This window comes from Cherax quadricarinatus, chromosome 40 (genome assembly GCF_038502225.1).
Source record: "Cherax quadricarinatus isolate ZL_2023a chromosome 40, ASM3850222v1, whole genome shotgun sequence".
NCBI classification, from domain to species: domain Eukaryota; kingdom Metazoa; phylum Arthropoda; class Malacostraca; order Decapoda; family Parastacidae; genus Cherax; species Cherax quadricarinatus.
Window position 1 is genome coordinate 10,333,641 of NC_091331.1, and position 19,383 is coordinate 10,353,023.

Below are 19,383 nucleotides of genomic sequence, written 5' to 3' on the forward strand. Positions count from 1 at the left end.
CGAGCACCCACACAAAGCATCCGATGCGTTCGTGACTCAATCTGCCTTTGTTTCTTGTTGAGCGAGCATCATCCCGCACATTCATCTGAAACATTTCGCAATAATCCATTGTTTTTTGTGCTTGTTTATTGAGTGTGACTGCTAAGTAAGCCACCATGGGGCCAAAGAAAGTTCTAAGTGCCAGCCCTTTGATAAAGATGGTGAGAAACACGATAGAATTCAAGACAGAACTCGTAGCAAAGTACAAAAGTGGTGTACGAATGGCTGATCTCGCCAACATGCACAGAAAGTCCACATCAACAATCACTTCCATCCTTAACCCTTAAATGGTCCAAACGTATATATACGTTTTTTCAACATCTGAAAGTATGTAAAAAAATGTAGATCTTCTTTTTTGTTTTACATTTGAAAACGTGTAAAAAAAACTTTTATCTACTTTTTTTTTTTTGTTATATTTGAAAATATGTAAAAAAAAGTAGATCTACTTTTGTAGCACTACAAATCTGAACGCCAATCTCTTTGGGCCGTTTAAGGGTTATAGAAACATGTGCAAAGTGGAATGAGTTGCAAAGTTTTGTGGAGAAATATCACACTAACAAAGCTGTTGCAAGCTGTGTCTGCAACAAGCTCAATGACAATGCCTTGTCCCATTTTTAGGCAAATCTTAAAAAGAGACGTCAGAAACAGACTTCTCTGGATAGATTTTTTTTTTGTGTGACAGGGGTCCAGTAACTCTCAAGCTGGTCCTAGTGCTAATAAAAGACAAAGAAGGGCAGTAACCCTGGATAGGGCCTTGATACTTTAAATCCTTATGGACGGGGATTCCCCTTCCAAACAATAACCTCTCCTCCCTCTCCCCTCCTTGCCATCTTCCATATGCCAACAAGAGTCTTCAATAAAGGTATAAGTGATGTTAAATGTTCATTTATCCATTTCATTAGCCATTTATATTTATTTCTCATTGTTTTCTGTATGTAAAACTAATTATTCTCTATAAAATATATTTTTGTTAATATTTTTGGGTGTCTGGAATGGATTAATTGAATTTACATTATTTCTTATGGGAAATATTACTTCAGTTTTCATACAATTCGATTTTTGTCAGACTTTTTCGAACGGATTAATCACAAAAACCGAGATTCCATTATATTTCTGTTGCATTTGCAGTCTTAAGCAGTAAAAACAACCTAATATATCACGACAATGAACTGCAATTACATATTCACTTTTATTTTGGCAAGATCTGGAGGTTTAAAAAGAAAGTTGTCTGGCTTCTTTGGGGGCTCCCAGGAACGTAACCCTATATTTCCTATAAGTTCTTCAGTTTATCTAACACGGATTTACCTAACACGACATTTTCAGGAACGTAACTACCATGTAATACAGTGGACCCCCGCATAACGTTATCATCGCATAGTGTTAAATCCGCATAGCGATACATTTTATCGCTAAAATTTTGCCTCGCATAGTGCTAAAAAATTCGCTCAACGCGATTCGTCCGAGACACATCCATGCGGCCTGAGCCAGCCTCACTTGTTCTGCCAGTGGCATTGTTTACAAGCCAGCCTCAGCGGTTACATTCAAGCATACAATCGGAACATTTTTGTATTATTACAGCCTTTTTACAGTGATTTCACCTGAAAAATAAGTGACCATGGGCCCAAAGAAAGCTTCTAGTGCCAACCCTACAGGAATAAGGGTGAGAATTACTATGGAGATGAAGAAAGAGATCATTGCTAAGTATGAAAGTGGAGTGCATTTCTCCAAGCTGGCCAGGTTGTATAGTAAACCCCAATCAACCATCGCTTCTATTGTGTCCAAGAGAACGGCAATCAAGGAAGCTGTTCTTGCCAAAGGTTTAACTGAGATCGCAAGTGATAGAAGATGTCGAGAGACTGTTATTGGTGTGGATAAACGAAAAACAGATAGCAGACGATAGCATCTCTCAAGCGATCATAAGTGAAAAGGCTAGGAAGTTGCACGAGGATTTAATTAGAAAAATGCCTGCAACTAGTGGTGATGCGAGTGAATTTAATGCCAGCAAAGGTTGGTTTGAGAGATTTAAGAGGTGTAGTGGCATACATAGTGTGATAAGGCATTGAGAGGCTGCCAGTTCGGACCAAAAAGCAGCTGAAAAATATGTGCATGAATTCAAGGAGTACATAGACAGTGAAGGACTGAAACCTGAACAAGTGTTTAATTGTGACGAAACAGGCCTGTTTTGGAAGAAAATGCCAAGCAGGACCTACATTACTCAGGAGGAAAAGGCACTCCCAGGACATAAGCCTATGAAAGACAGGTTTACTCTTCTCATGTGTGCCAATGCTAGCGGTGATTGCAAAGTGAAGCCTTTATTAGTGTATCACTCTGAAACTCCCAGAGCGTTCAGGCAAAAGAATATCCTCGAGGCTAATTTGTGTGTGCTGTGGAGGGCAAACAATAAGGCATGGGTCACTAGGGACTTTTTCTATGACTGGTTACACCAAGCATTTGCCCCCATTGTGAAAAATTACCTAACTGAAAAGAAATTAGACCTTAAGTGCCTCCTGGTCATCCTACAGACTTGGCAGAGCGACTTTGTGGGGACATGAACTTCATTAAGGTGAAGTTTTTGCCTCCTAATACCACTCCTCTCCTGCAGCCCATGGACCAGCAGGTTATTGCAAACTTCAAAAAACTGTACACAAAAGCTCTGTTTGAAAGGGGCTTTGTAGTGACCTCAGAAACTCAATTGACTCTAAGAGAGTTTTGGAGAGAGCACTTTAATATCCTCAATTGTGTAAACCTTATAGGTAAGGCTTGGGAGGGAGTGACTAAGAGGACCTTGAACTCTGCTTGGAAGAAACTGTGGCCAGAATGTGTAGACCAAAGGGATTCTGAAGGATTTGAATCCTTCAGAATCCTGAGAATCCTATACCAGTTGAGGAATCAGTTGTGGCATTGGGGAAGTCCTTGGGGTTGGAGGTTAGTGGGGAGGATGTGGAAGAGTTGGTGGAGGAGGACAATGAAGAACTAACCACTGATGAGCTGCTAGATCAACTTCAACAGCAAGAGGCCACACCTGAGGAAATTGCTTCGGAGGAGGGGAGAGAGAAATTGAAGAAGTTGCCTACTTCAAAGATTAAGGAAATCTGTGCAAAGTGGCTTGAAGTGCACACCTTCATGGATGAAAATCACCCTCAGACAGCTACTGCAAGCCGTGCTGGTGACTATTACACTGACACTGTTGTGAAACACTTTAGGAAAGTCATAAAGAAACGAGAGGTACAGGCCACTATGGACAGATATGTTGTGCGACAGAAGTCCAGTGACTCTGAAGCTGGTCCTAGTGGCATTAAAAGAAGAAGGGAAGCAACCCTAGAAAAGGACTTGACACCTCAAGTCTTAATGGAAGGGGATTCCCCTTCTAAACACTAAAACCATCCAGTCTCCCCTCCTCCCATCCCATCAATCATCACCATATCTTCAATAAAGGTAAGTGTCATGTAACTGTGCATGTTTTCTTAAGTTTGTGTGTATTAAAATTAATATTTCATGTGGTAAAAAAAATTTTTTTCATACTTTTGGGTGTCTTGCATGGATTAATTTGATTTCCATTATTTCTTATGGGGAAAATTAATTCGCATAACGATAATTTCGCATAACATTGAGCTCTCAGGAACGGATTAATAGCGTTATGCGGGGGTCCACTGTATAACGGTCTACTTTATCTTTTACTGGTCATTATTTCTTATAAATGTCAACAGTGACCAGATTACGTGATGTATCACAGAGATATGGTCTCCGCTGTAAAATGAACAAAATATGAACCAACTAGTTATATAATAAACTTAATTATGCAGAATTAGTGGAACTTTCAGCAATGTGATCCCGTGCAAATTTGTGGGATGCCTGTCATTAAAAACAATTAACAGAAAAAAAATGTTTCAGAAGTGAGAGGAATGGGGATGGGGGAAAGAGGATATGAATAAAAAATAAAAAGATTTTCCTTAGACGAAGGTTTAAATAAAACAATTAACACCAGATCCAGTTGCAGTACATAAGTTTTTGCAAGTTACAAAGTTATTTCTTACTAAATCTTCATCTTCTAGTTAATTTTCAAATTTGCAGTCGACACCTGAAAGAACCCAGGTTTGATTCCTATACAGGATGAAGAGTATATTCAAATCTCCATACGCCTACTGCCTATTTTAACCTAGCATTAATAAAGGTACAGTGTCAGCCAGTTATTGTGGATACCATCCTAGATAAAGTACCACCAATGATAAATAAATCAGTCACATTGTTGTCTTATCCAAAATTTAAAAAACCTAATGAAACCTTCGTCAATTTGTCTTTACACAGCTCATGCATACATTTTATTAACCCGTAAATGGTCCAAACGTATATATACGTTCACTACCGTACTGCCCCAACTTTTTTGAGAAAAAAAAAATTGTTGTTTTTTAATAGGAAAAAAGAGCATATGGTACCCAGGCATCCCCAATTATTTTAATATGGTGCACAGTGAGTGCTCACACCCATTCTCACATGTCTAGGCAACTCAGGCTTATCGTGGCAATGTTAAATGTAGGACACATAAAACGTATATACACGTTTGGGGCACTAGCGGTAAAAACGTATATATACGTTCGGACCGTTTAGGGGTTAAGAGGAGTAATGAGGAATTTCAATGTTTTTATTAGATTTTGCAATTGGTGAAACACCAGAGAGTATTTCTGCCCATTCATACAGCCTCAATCTAGAATGTAGGAGAAACAAAGTGAAAAATCATGTACTATATACGAAATGTAATTCCACTCTCATCTGTCCTTCAACAAGTGCCTGACTGTAGGAGTTATGCTTGTGTGTTTGTCAGGATGTTTCAATATTATTTAACAAGCCACAGGTGATAAATTTAGGTTCTATGAAGTGCAAGACGATAACTTTAACATACTACTCAGTAATAAATCCATGGATCATGTTTAAGTTCCGAGCAAATAACAAGTACGCAAAAACATGTTTAATTTTTAATCTACCCTCTCTGGTAAAGCAAATCTCAAGGATGAACATGCATCAAGCATACAGCATATCACAAGTAACAGGGATAAATGCCTGACACTCGTGTGGCTACTTGTCTTGTCAAATAGCCATTACACATTTCCCTCTCAAAACAAAAATAAAAATCCTTCAGTTATTTTGCATACTGTACTGTGATATCAAACAGTGAAAAGATGTGAAAAAATTACTTAAAGCCTTTTTTTTTCAATATGAGATTCATTTCCTGTAGGTAAATATATACAAGGTCTAGATGGATTAATGCAAAGATTCAGTATGAGGTAGAAAAATAATTATTCTGTGTAATAAAATGGGGTAAAAAGGATCGAAGTGAAAATGTAGAAAAAAGGTGGAATTTAATGATCAAGCTGACACAATGCAGAAAATAGATGGAATTTAACCCGTAAACGGTCCAAACGTATATATACGTTTTTTCAACATTTTAAAGTGGGTAAAAAAGTAGATCTTCTTTTTGTTTTTTACATTTGAAAATGTGTAAAAAAAAAGGTAGATCTACTTTTGTAGCACTACACATGTGAACGTAGATCTGCTTGGACCGTTGACGGGTTAAAGATAATGCTGACATGAGAGAAAAGTACAGCACTATGTTATGTGCAGTACAGTAGTGTCTAAAGAAGACAACAAACAATACTAGAGTATACACCAACAAGGTAAGAGAAGAGCCTGTGTAACAGTATTTCAACGGAGTAATTGTAATGTGAACCTAGAGTCTAGTGGCCCTACATTTACTAGCTTGTCAACTTTGCCACTGAACCAATATACAGCATGAATATGTTAATACTGTATGTGTTTTCACTGTCATGCCATACACCATTTGTTTAAACACACTGGCCATTTCCCACCTAGGCAGTGACCCAAAAAAAGAAACACTATCACTGTCTTGCCAGAGGAATGCAGCTATGACAGTTTAGATGTTATTCTAAACAGCAAATATTCCAAACCCTCCTTAAGAGTGCAGGAATTGTATATTTCATTTCTAGGACTCAAGTCTGCCATACCCCATATCTACCAATAACTCCCTATGCAGAGCAAATTCACCCCGTGAAACCAGTGCTCTCCATAACACAATGTAATGAAGAATTAAGCATTGATGACCCGATTGAAATTACTACAGCTGTCATGGGCCTAGAATACATTTATTGCATAAAGTCAGCGATACTTTTAGTTTTCATATGAATGGCTAAAACAAATTTTAGTCATAGACAAGGTGAATGAACATAAATGAACCTAAGATGTAGCCTATCATCCCAACAAAAGAAAAATACATTAGGTAGTATGCATTTGTGTAAAAACTTTTTACTATGTAAAATGTATGAAACTATACCAATTTATCAATAGATATTTGGAGAAAGCTTATCGGAATTTATCAGGATTGTTCATCCTCGATGACATGCCTAGTTTTGATGGAAACTGTACAAAATAAAATATAGCCAATTTATAACATTATACGAACAGAACAGTACAGTATTTCAGTGTTACAAAATTACCTCCCTAAATATCTGAATGAGAGTAAATATCAAAACAAATTTAAATTATAATTAGCTCAAGATACTTTCCTTAAATCTCCAGTGAATATACTAAACCATAGCATAGACTTCAGCAGATATAATGAATATCGCAATTTAACTATAATTCCTGAAATCATTTAGCTCTGTATTAAACATTGTAAGCCACTGGTTTAATTAATACATTCAAACTAATGCACAGTGATGTAGTAACAGTCCAATGAGTTTACGAATGCATCTTAAATCTTACATAACTGCAGCATAAAGGTTAGAAGGTGCAGTAAGCAATTTATAGTTATACATGTAGATTCTATAACTGGATACATATTTATATGCTGCACCAGATACACTGATACAGATGGTTAGAAAACAATATATGGTAACACTGACAAAAAACTGGCTGACAAAAGACAAGTAGCCACCTTATCACTTACACTTCTGAAATTTTCTTCTTTGAAGGCCAGCTGCAACAACCAAATATAATATTAGCACAAAGAGTGATACAAGAAGTTATATAGGTAGTGCATTTCTCTTACCACACTTAATCTATGGGAAAACTCTGAATTAGAGGCATCATAAAATTAACGTTAAAGAGCATAAAAATTTAACTAGCAACATACAGTACAAAGAAAATAAAATATAATTGCAAACAACTCTTCCTTTTCAGTTCTGGAATAAGACAACAAATTAAACATGCATTAGTACAATATAATTAATTATTAATTTGTAAATAAATGAACAACTAAGGTTCTGGCTGCAACGGAAAATTTTATTTAGGAAGAGATGTCATATGGTATGGCTATTTGAATTTTTTTGAAGACAGATATGTACTATGAAAATTGTCAATAAACTCAGAAGTAATATAATATACCGCACAAAAGCATTAAAATTAAAACAAGAAAATACGATATACCAACTCCCAGCTTACCATTGTTACCCACTGTTAATAACATTAAACCTATGACTTATTTAAATTTATTGCATTGATCATATGATACAATTTTTAAAAGTATCATTGTTCATTTAGCCACCTTTCTTACTACCTGGAGGCTACCTGGAGGGCATTCTGGGGATCAATGCCCCTGCGGCCCGGTCCATGACCAGGCCTCCTGGTGACTTAGGGCCTGATCAATGAGGCTGTTACTGCTGGCCGCATGCAATCCAACGTACAAACCACAGCCCGGCTGATCCAGCACCGTCTTTAGGTATCTTTCCAGCTCCCTCTTGAAGACAACCAGGGGTCTTCCAGTAATGTCCCTTATTGCTGGTGGGAGGCAGTTGAACAGTCTTGGGCCCCAGACACTCATTGCATTTTCTCTTAGTGTACCAACGACGCCCCTACTTTTCACTGGGGGTATGTTGCATCGCCTGCCAAGTCTTTTGCTTTCATAGAGTGTGATTGCTGTGTGCATATTAGAGACCAGTCCCTCCAGAATCTTCCAGGTGTAGATTATGATACATCTCTCTCTCGCCTGCGCTCCAGTGAGTACAAGTCAAGTGCTTCCAGGCGCTCCCAGTTGTCAAGGTGTTTGATGGAACTTATACGTGCAGTAAAGGTTCTCTGTACATTCTCTAGATCTGCAGTTTCACCTGCCTTGAATGGGGATGTTAATGTACAGCAGTATTCCAGCCTAGAAAAGGATCATCATTGGCTTAGCATCTCTTGTCTCGAATGTTCTCATTATCCATCCTATCAGTTTCCTCGCAGATGTGATAGTGGCATTGCTGTGGTCCTTGAAGGTAAGGTCTTCGGACATTACCACACCCAGGTCCTTCGCATTATTTTTCTGCTCTACTGTGTGATTAGAGTTTGTAGTATACTCAGTCCTAGTTATTATTTCCTCCAGTTTTCCGTAACGGGGTAGTTGGAATTTGTCTTCATTGAACATCATATTGTTCTCTGTTGCCCATAGAAAAACTTGGTTTATATCTTCTTGGAGCTTTGCTGTGTCCTCAGTGGATGACACTCACGTGCAGATCCTAGTATCATCTGCAAAGGATGATACAGTGCTATGGTTTACATCTCTGTCTATGTCTGACATGAGAATAAGGAACAAGATAGGTGCTAATACTGTGCCTTGTGGGACAGAGCTCTTCACTATGGCAGCATCTGATTTAACTCTGTTTACCACTACTCTGTGTGTGATTGGTTAGAAAGTTGAAGATCCATCTGCCTACTCTGCCAGTTATCTCTTTAGCACGCATTTTGTGTGCTATTACACCATGGTTGCAGTTGTCGAAGGCTTTTGCAAAATCTGTGTATACTACATCTGCATTCTTTTTGGTTTCCAGTGCATCTAGGACCACATCATAGTGGTCTAGCAGTTGCAAAAGGCAGGAGCGACCTGCTCTGAAACCATGTTGCCCTGGGTTGTGCAATTTTGGGGAGTCCAGGTGGTTTATCCTGCTTCTTAGAACTCTTTCAAAGATTTTTATGATGTGGGACATTAAAGCTATTGGTCTATAGGTCTTAGCTACTGCTTTGCTGCCACTTTTATGGAGTGGGGCTATATCTGTTGCTTTTAGTGACTGTGGAATCTCGCCTGTGCATATAACTGAGATTAGCTACACAAAAAAAATCCTACTTAATAGTCTATGTCTAATTTTAAAGTAGTCTTTAACCCTTTGAGGGTCCAAACCATAGATCTACGCATTGTGCACAGGGTCCAAGAATTTAAAAAAAAAAAAAAAATTTCTTATGAAATGATCATCTTTTTCTGGAGGTAATAAAACAAAAACTTCGAAATTTGGTGGAAAACTGACGAAATTACACTATTGCGAATTTTACTATGTCAGCGATATTTACATATCTGTGATTTTGCCCACTTTGACTCCTATTTCAGGCCAATTACATTATTCCAGTCGACCATATTCTTAGCTATTTCATTAGTATTACTTCTATTTTATCGATTGAGCACAAGAAACTGCCCAGTCAACTATTTGCCAATTTCACACAAAGCTCAAAATATTCCAATTTCAAAATAGCATCCAGAATAAACAATGCAGGCATTCCTGGCACTAAAATAACAATTTCCTCTGTTTATCAGTTACATTTCCAGGCTTTACAGATGAATTCCATTTTGATTTTTCATTTACATAAAGAATTTTTATTCATACCAAAAAATTGATGAATTACTCTTATGCAATATTGTAATAACTGTATAAACCCTATCAGTGAAATTGTAAATGTATATTAAACCCACTAGTTGACGTGTCATGTGATTTGTTTACTCTTGAAAATCAGCAAAAATCAAACATTTCTGCTAATTTGAGCTCAATTACAAGCTATTTTCAGTACAGGTCAGCCATCACTAATCCGGCATCACTGGGACCTGTAGTGTGCCAGATTAGTGAGTTTGCTGGATTACAGAGTGGTTAGGTTAAAATACACTTATATTTTGGCCTTTCTTTGATTAGTTTACCCTGCAGCATGTAAACATTCATTATTTCTTGTTCACTTATAAAACTGCATTGCTCTAGATCTTTTAGCAATAAGATAAGATAAGATTTCGTTCGGATTTTTAACCCCGGGGGGTTAGCCACCCAGGATAACCCAAGAAAGTCAGTGCGTCATCGAGGACTGTCTAACTTATTTCCATTGGGGTCCTTAATCTTGTCCCCCAGGATGCGACCCACACCAGTCGACTAACACCCAGGTACCTATTTGCTGCTAGGTGAACAGGACAATAGGTGTAAGGAAACGTGTCGGAATTTCCACCCGCCGGGAATCGAACCCGGGCCCTCCGTGTGTGAAGCGGGAGTTTTAGCCACCAGACCACCGGGCCACCTGTCAAGTGAACTAACCCAACAATAGAGACTTTCTGCTACATCTTCCTCATTTTCATCACTGCTTTCTCCTCCACTGGCTTGCTGCTGTGGATTTACAACCATCTGCACAATTTCTGAGTCAGTATAATGATGAAATTTGAAATTATGCTAGCTAAAATTAGTGCCGGATTACTGATGGAACCGGATAACCGATTGCCAAATTAGTGATGGCCGACCTGTACTAAAACCAATCAAAATCATCTCTATTTCTGTAATATATCTTCCATTATCAAATGAGACCAAGAAACCACGAATACAATCTTAAAAACCACATGAAATTACACCAGAAGCACTGCGTGCTTCAGGATTTACTTTGTATATGGTGAACACTTACCACATAGATGCATTCTCTCATATCTAGGCCCAAATTTACCGATCACAGCTTATCCGAGTGAGCTGAGCTCATGGCATAGATCCACAGCTTGGACCCTCAAAGGGTTAAGCATTATAATTAGTTAGCCCAAAGTGTATTTGCATACTAGTGGTTTTCTTCTGTGCTAACAATGTTTTATCACATGTCAACTACATTATCTTTGTGTACAGCACAAGAGAAATACAAATTAGAATATGGTGTTATTTTAAAATTAAAATGGTACTGTTTAAAAAATTAAGTTTGGTGGATTTAATTATGTGCCCACCTACTTCACATTCTAACACCATGCCGTCATTCTCATTTCTACCTCAAATTAGTTAGAAAAGTTTAAGTACAGGAATCTACATGTTTTCTTTATTTCTGTTGGGATATATCATTCATCCTGACAGTATTTTTGTACATAGTTGTTTGTTTCAAAATATATAAGTTAAAACTAACAATTTGAAGATGAGACTTGTATGTCGTACATGAGAGATACAGGGCAAGAAAGCCTTAAGACAAGTTGGGTGAAGAGGCAGAAGCAAGCCAAGGTCTGGTCAAATAATTTCAGCTTTTCTCTCCAAAAATGAGGGCTATCTGTGAGTTGTTGCCTTTTATTCTTTCTGTAGTAGGTTACTGAAGGCTAAGTAAGAGCAAATGCAGACACATTTGGTATGCCTTTTACTGAAAAAAATAGGAAAGGCTTTAGAATGTTTCCTTGCAGACACCAATATTTATGGGCACAGATGAAGAAATGTTTGTCACATGTTGGTATCTATCATTAGGACAAATTCCAATAAAAGAAAAATGCATGGCCTTCGAGCCTAGTTCTCTAGTTTAAGGAGGATGTTGTCATCAACAATATTAAATTTTTGTAGGTCAAAAATACTAATGGATACTGGTTTATTTCAAGTGATGTGTAGATTGTGGCAAGCATTTTAATAGTCCCATTTGTGCGCCGAGTAAATTGTTTCACGGGTTTCAATAGTGCCATTTATGTGCTGTGTAAACCGTGTTAAGCATTTTAACCCTTTCAGGGTTGACAGGCCCTCTCAGAGACTTGTTCTCAGGGTCGGCCAAATTTCAAAAAAAAAAAAAATAATTTTTTTTTTCCTTGTGAAAAGATAGAGAATCTTTTCCCGATCATAATGACACCAAAAGTATGAAATTTGATGGAAAACTTACGGAATTATGCTCTCACGCAGTTAGTGGTCTCGACGATGTTTATGCATCGGTGATTTTGCCCACTTTGAGCCCTATTTTCGGCCAATTCCAGAGTACTTGTTGGCAAAAATCATAATTATTTCGCTAGAACTCCATTTTTTCTATCAAATGAGTACAAGAAACCACCCATTTACCAATTTCAACTATCCAATACAATGGTCAGAATTTAGCAATTTTGCCAATTTCACACAAATTTCAAAAGATGCCAATTTCCAAATAGGGTCCAGAATAAACAAGAAAGACATTCCTGGCACTAAAATAACATTTCCTCTGTTCATTAGTCATGTCCCCATGCCCCTCTTACATTCTTTTGCTTTCCATTTTGAATTTTTATTCTCAAAAAAAATAGAAGATTTACTGTTATGCAGACTACTGCATTGGTGTAGAAATGGTATAAATATTATCAGCGCACTTGTGAAAGAATATTAGACTCACCAGTTGATATGTATTGGACGCATAGCATGATTTGTTTACTTTTGAACTTTGATAAAAATCGAACATTTCTGCTACTCTGAGTGCAATTTCAAGGTAGTTCTCTTTGTAAAACCAGTCAAAATCATCTCAATTTCTGTAATATGTCTTCCATTCTATCAAATGAGACCAGGAAAACTAGAATACAACAATAAATACCATATGAAAATACAGTGCAAAGTCACTGTTTTAATCCAAAAACACGGTCAAAGTTTTTTTTTTTCTCATTACGCACTGTGTGCTGCAGGATTTTTTTTAAACCACGCACACTGACCACATAGACCCATTTTTTCATATGTAGGCCTACCAGCTTTCTCTCACTAGATTTGAGGGCGCTAGAATTTAGGCATACTAGTACGTCAAAAACCCTGGTGCATAAGCCGTACTAGTACAGCCGAAACCCTGAAAGGGTCAATAGTGATACCTGAGCACTTTTTTTTTTTGCTAAAACCAAACACGGGTTTAGTACGAGGGGTTGCACAGAGCAAGAGTATATCTGCTTATATGCAATTTTCTGAAATAACTATGATAATATTGTTTGGCTAGATACTGACCTGTAGTTTTTCAATCTGAGTGATCCCTACCTATGAGAACCAGTATAACCCTAATTTGTATGTGTTTCAGTTTCAATAGAACTTTAATTTTATTGCAAGTATAACCAGTGTATCCATGTACAGCACTGTTCTGTATACTGAATATAAATTACATTAACTACCAAAAAATTCTTTTGTGTATTTAGAATCCAAAAATAGTGCAGAAAACTTAATAACATGTAATTAATATACAGTACCACATTTCAATAATTCTTAGGTCATGTTATGACAGTAATACAATCTTGCAGATCACCTCTGGCCAGCACCGCCGGCGGACCACCCCTGGCCAGCACCGCCGGCAGACCACCCCTGGCCAGCACTGCCGGCAGACCACCCCTGGCCAGCACCGCTGGCGGACCACCCCTGGCCAGCACTGCCAGCGGACCACCCCTGGCCAGCACCGCCGGTAGACCACCCCTGGCCAGAGCTGCCGGCGGACCACCCCTGGCCAGCACTGCCAGCGGACCACCCCTGGCCAGCACTGCCGGTAGACCACCCCTGGCCAGAGCTGCCGGCGGACCACCCCTGGCCAGCACTGCCGGCGGACCACCCCTGGCCAACAACACTAGCGGGTACCATCTGATTTCTAGACATCACCAATGGCTAACCAATCCAGCAGGAACTATCCGAGCCCCAGACATCATACACAAATAACCCGCACATAGGAGAGAGGAGCTATTGATGACGTTTCAGTCTGACCAAGACCATTTACAAATTCACACTGATTTTATAGACCCAACATCACCTGTGACTAACACCACCACCAGCAGATCATCATCTGTGGTCAATACTACAAGGACCCCAATGAAAATGTCACTGACTTTTTTTGGGTTACCCTGGGTAATTTACGTTACTAGGAATAACTGAACATGTGTACCTGTACCTAAAGTAAACTTAATTACATATTTAGCAACTGGTACTACCTGACGCCTGAATATCACCTGTAGTTAATAACCCGTCAAGCAGGAAGTACCCGAGCCTCAGACACAACCTGTGGGGTCAACAACACCCACCAAGTCAGATGGTGATTCAGACATAAAAGTTGTTATAGTGAGCATATGACAGCAATACAAATGGGCGAGATAAGGCCGCCAGAGAGAGGAAACGTGGCCAAGGTGCCATGAAGCGGTGCCAGGAATACTGCAGGATCGGGCATCATATTACAACTCACCTAATCTGGTAATGTGTTGCTACAGTCTCCCTGTGGACGAAGTCCGTTCCATCCGTCCCCGCCACCATAGGGCCGTCCCGGGACGCCATCCTCACCTCTCACAACCCTTCCGTCTCTCTCTTCCAGCTTAGCGAGAGATGAAAGGGTGATTGAGTAGTGTGGTGAGTGTGGCTGGAGTCACTACTGGCAAGCATCAGTAGCCAGAGCTACTGGCACCCACACTGTCACCTGGCGGCCGTTCCACCAACAATAACAACAATGTCGTCACTGCTGGGCCAACACTAGGCTACAACACAGAAAACCTAACACTTTACCAGTTATTTTTACAGGAAACTACGATATAACACTACGATCCAACAGAAAACGTAGCAATTCAAGATTTATTTTTTGACGGGAAACGATGCTATAACACTGCACTATAATAGAAAACGAATCAATTAAAGAGTATTTTTTATGGGAAACTATACAATTTCTCCTCCTATTCCACGTGCCCTAATTTTCCTCAATAGTCTCTGATATAGAACTCTGTCAAAAGCCTTACTGAAGTTCATATACACAATATCATATTCATTACCATAATCTACCTCCTCAAATACCTTAGTGAAAAAAGTTAATAAATTCGTAAGGCAGGAACGCCCCTTTGTAAAACCATGCTGAGATTCGTTGATAAATTTGTGCTTTTCAAGGTGGCTACGAACTGCCTCGGCAATTATTGATTCAATAAATTTTCCCACTATGGAGGTTAGGCTTATTAGCTTCGAACTATAGACCAATAAGCCTAACCTCCATATGGAATCAATAATTGCCGAGGCAGTTCGTAGTCATCTTGAAAAACACAAATTAACGAATCTCATCATGGTTTTATAAAGGGGCGTTCCTGCCTTACGAATTTATTAACTTTTTTCACTAAGGTATTTGAGGAGGTAGATCATGGTAATGAATATGATATTGTGTATATGGACTTCAGTAAGCCTTTGACAGGGTCCCACATCAGAGACTATTGAGGAAAATTAAGGCAGATAAGATAAGATAAGATTTCGTTCGGATTTTTAACCCCGGAGGGTTAGCCACCCAGGAAAGTCAGTGCGTCATCGAGGACTGTCTAACTTATTTCCATTGGGGTCTTTAATCTTGTCCCCCAGGATGCGACCCACACCAGTCGACTAACACCCAGGTGCCTATTTGCTGCTAGGTGAACAGGACAACAGGTGTAAGGAAACGTACCGAAATGTTTCCACCCACCGCTAATCGAACCCGGGCCCTCCGTGTGTGAAGCGGGAGCTTTAGCCACCAGGAAATTAAATCTTCATCAGAGTACAAAACAAATTCTGGCCACAAAATAGAGCGAAACACCAACGTCAAAGACCTGGGAGTGATCATGTCGGAGGATCTCACCTTCAAGGACCATAACATTGTATCAATCGCATCTGCTAGAAAAATGACAGGATGGATAATGAGAACCTTCAAAACTAGGGAGGCCAAGCCCATGATGACACTCTTCAGGTCACTTGTTCTATCTAGGCTGGAATATTGCTGCACACTAACAGCACCTTTCAAGGCAGGTGAAATTGCCGACCTAGAAAATGTACAGAGAACTTTCACGGTGCGCATAACGGAGATAAAACACCTCAATTACTGGGAGCGCTTGAGGTTCCTAAACCTGTATTCCCTGGAACGCAGGAGGGAGAGATACATGATTATATACACCTGGAAAATCCTAGAGGGACTAGTACCGAACTTGCACACGAAAATCACTCACTACGAAAGCAAAAGACTTGGCAGACGATGCACCATCCCCCCAATGAAACGCAGGGGTGTCACTAGCACGTTAAGAGACCATACAATAAGTGTCAGGGGCCCGAGACTGTTCAACTGCCTCCCAGCACACATAAGGGGGATTACCAACAGACCCCTGGCAGTCTTCAAGCTGGCACTGGACAAGCACCTAAAGTCAGTTCCTGATCAGCCGGGCTGTGGCTCGTACGTTGGTTTGCGTGCAGCCAGCAGCAACAGCCTGGTTGATCAGGCTCTGATCCACCAGGAGGCCTGGTCACAGACCGGGCCGCGGGGGCGTTGACCCCCGGAACTCTCTCCAGGTAAACTCCAGGCCACCGGGCCACCCATAGGAATAGGAGAAATTTTTTCCTGGATAGAGGCATGGTTGACAAATAGGCAGCAGAGAATTTGCATAAATGGGGAGAAATCAGAGTGGGGAAGCGTCATGAGCGGTGTTCCACAGAGGTCAGTATTGGGCCCCTTGTTGTTCACAATCTACATAAACGACATTGATGAGGGCATAAAGAGCGACATAAGCAAGTTTGCCGATGACACCAAAATAGGCCGTCGAATTCATTCTGACGAGGACATTAGAGCACTCCAGGGAGATTTGAATAGACTGATGCAGTGGTCGGAGAAGTGGCAGATGCAGTTTAATATAGACAAATGCAAAGCTCTAAATGTTGGACAGGAAAATAACCATGCTACATATAAACTAAATAATGTAGATCTTAATATTACGGATTGCGAAAAAGATTTAGGAGTTCTGGTTAGCAGTAATCTGAAACTAAGACAACATTGCATAAGAGTTCAAAATAAAGCTAACAGAATCCTTGGCTTCATATCAAGAAGCATAAATAATAGGAATCCTCAGGCCCGGTGGCCTGGTGGCTAAAGCTCCCGCTTCACGCACGGAGGGCCCGGGTTCGATTCCCGGCGGGTGGAAACATTTCGACACGTTTCCTTACACCTGTTGTCCTGTTCACCTAGCAGCAAATAGGTACCTGGGTGTTAGTCGACTGGTGTGGGTCGCATCCTGGGGGACAAGATTAAGGACCCCAATGGAAATAAGTTAGACAGTCCTCGATGACGCACTGACTTTCTTGGGTTATCCTGGATGGCTAACCCTCCGGGGTTAAAAATCCGAACGAAATCTTATCTTATCTTATATCCTTGGTTAGACCGCATTTAGATTATGGTGCACAGTTTTGGTCACCGTATTACAGAATGGATATAAATGCTCTGGAAAACATACAAAGGAGGACAAAGTTGATCCCATGTTTCAGAAATCTTCCCTATGAGGATAGACTGAGGGTCCTGAATCTGCACTCTCTAGAAAGGCGTAGAATTAGGGGGGATATGATTGAGGTGTATAAATGGAAGACAGGAATAAATAAAGGGGATGTAAATAACGTGCTGAAAATATCTAGCCTAGACAGGACTCGTAGCAATGGATTTAAGTTGGAAAAAATTGGATTCAGGAAAGATACAGGAAAGCACTGGTTTGGTAATAGAGTTGTGGATGAGTGGAACAAACTCCCAAGTACAGTTATAGAGGCTAAAACGTTGTGTAGTTTTAAAAATGGGTTAGATAAATACATGAGTGGGTGTGAGTTGGACCTGATTAGCTTGTGCTACTGGGTCAGTTGCCGTGTTCCTTCCTTAAGTGAATATGACCTGACCTGACTAGGTTGGGGCATTGGCTTAAGCCGGTAGGAGACTTGGACCTGTGTGAGTTGGACCTGATTAGCTTGTGCTACTGGGTCAGTTGCCGTGTTCCTTCCTAAAGTGAATGTGACCTGACCTGACTAGGTTGGGGCATTGGCTTAAGCCGGTAGGAGACTTGGACCTGCCACGAATGGACCAGTAGGCCTGCTGCAGTGTTCCTTCTCTCTTATGTTCTTATGTTCTTAATAGTATCCCACTGCAGAATGTGAGCCATTCTCAATCGACAGAGATTAGTCTCAGACAAATCAGATCACAGAACGGTAGGGATCGAATTCAAGGAGTTAGTCTTACAACTCACCATGGATTCCAGTCCCGCCTATTCTGTGATTTGTTTGCAATAATAATACCCTTATTTGTACATGTACAAGGTATACAGGCCTAGCTGATATCAGTGACGTACTATTATATAGAAAGCTGCTTGCTATGCAGGGCATTTCGGGCAAATTAGGTCAATTTTGTCCCAGGATGCGACCCACACCAGTCGACTAACACCCAGGTACCCATTTTGCTGATGGGTGAACAGGGACAGCAGGTGTCTTATGGAAACATCCTTATGTTTTCCAGCCGTACCGGGGACTGACCTCAGTGTGTGAGCTAAGTGCGCTAGCAATCAAGCTATTACGATGCGAACAGGGGCGGCGCCACGATTTTTTGTTTTGGGGGGGATTAAGGGTAGGTGCTACCTTGTTGGATGGTTGGGCTGCAGTGTCCTGTGGCTGTTGGCATCGCACTCACCTCATACACAGTGTCCGTGGTTCAATCCCCGGCATGGGCGGAAACGTTGGGCATGTTTTCTTACACCTGCTGCCCCTGTTCACCTAGCAGCAGGTAGGTACCTGGATGTAAGTCGACTTGTGTAGATCACATTTTAGGGGGACAACATTAAAGGACTCTAGATGAATGGTTCAGACAACTGACACGTTGATAAATTAGACACATGTGCAACTCTTGGGTATCTTTATTGAGGAAAACGTTTCCTCAATAAAGATACCCAAGAGTTGCACATCATGTGTCTAATTTATCATTAAAGGACTCAAATGAAGATAAGACAGACGGTTCTCGATGAAGCAGTGATTTTCTTGGATTATCCTGGGTAGCTAACCTTCACAGTTAAAAAATCTGAACAAATCTTATCTCTCGCGTTTGCAGAGCAAGCACACTGTTTAACTTATGTTATGGATCAATAAAAATAATGTAATTTAGATAATTTTATTCACGTTTTATGAGTGAGAAAATTATCCATATCAAAGAATGAGAACAATAATTACATGAAATTAGATCAATATACCTGGAGTTTACCTAGAGAGGGTTTCGGGGGTCAACGCCCCCGCGGCCCGGTCTGAGACCAGGCCTCATGGTGGATCAGGGTCTGGTCAACCAGGCTGTTACTGCTGGCCACACGCAAGCTGACGCACGAACCACAGCCAGGTTGGTCAGGTAACATAAGAACATAAGAATGTAGGAACACTGCAGAAGGCCTACTGGCCCATACGAGGCAGGTCCTTATCAAAACGATCTCTACCTAAAGCTACTCAAGAAACAACTCCCGCACCCCCCAACACCAATCAAACCCAGCCCCTCCCACTCATATATTTGTCCAGTCTCTTCTTAAAGCTACCCAAGGTCCTAGCATCCACGCATCTACAACTCTGTTAGAAAACCAGTACTTACCTATGT

The 19,383-nt window shown here is 40.3% G+C and overlaps 1 protein-coding gene across 2 annotated transcripts in view; it reads right to left on the minus strand.

Moving 5' to 3' along the window:
• Positions 1-14,488, minus strand: part of jagn (jagunal) — a 42,086-nt gene extending 27,598 nt beyond the window's left edge. The window contains exons 1-2 of one of the 2 annotated variants that reach the window (XM_053774867.2): positions 14,203-14,488; positions 6,998-7,027 (exon numbers count right to left, since the gene is read on the minus strand). In XM_053774867.2, coding sequence (XP_053630842.1) covers positions 6,998-7,027; positions 14,203-14,291 — 119 coding nt within the window. In that variant the 5' untranslated portion in view covers positions 14,292-14,488. The remainder of the gene's footprint in view (positions 1-6,997; positions 7,028-14,202) is intronic. The other variant, XM_053774868.2, reaches the window with a different exon arrangement.
• Positions 14,489-19,383: the final 4,895 nt, after the last annotated feature.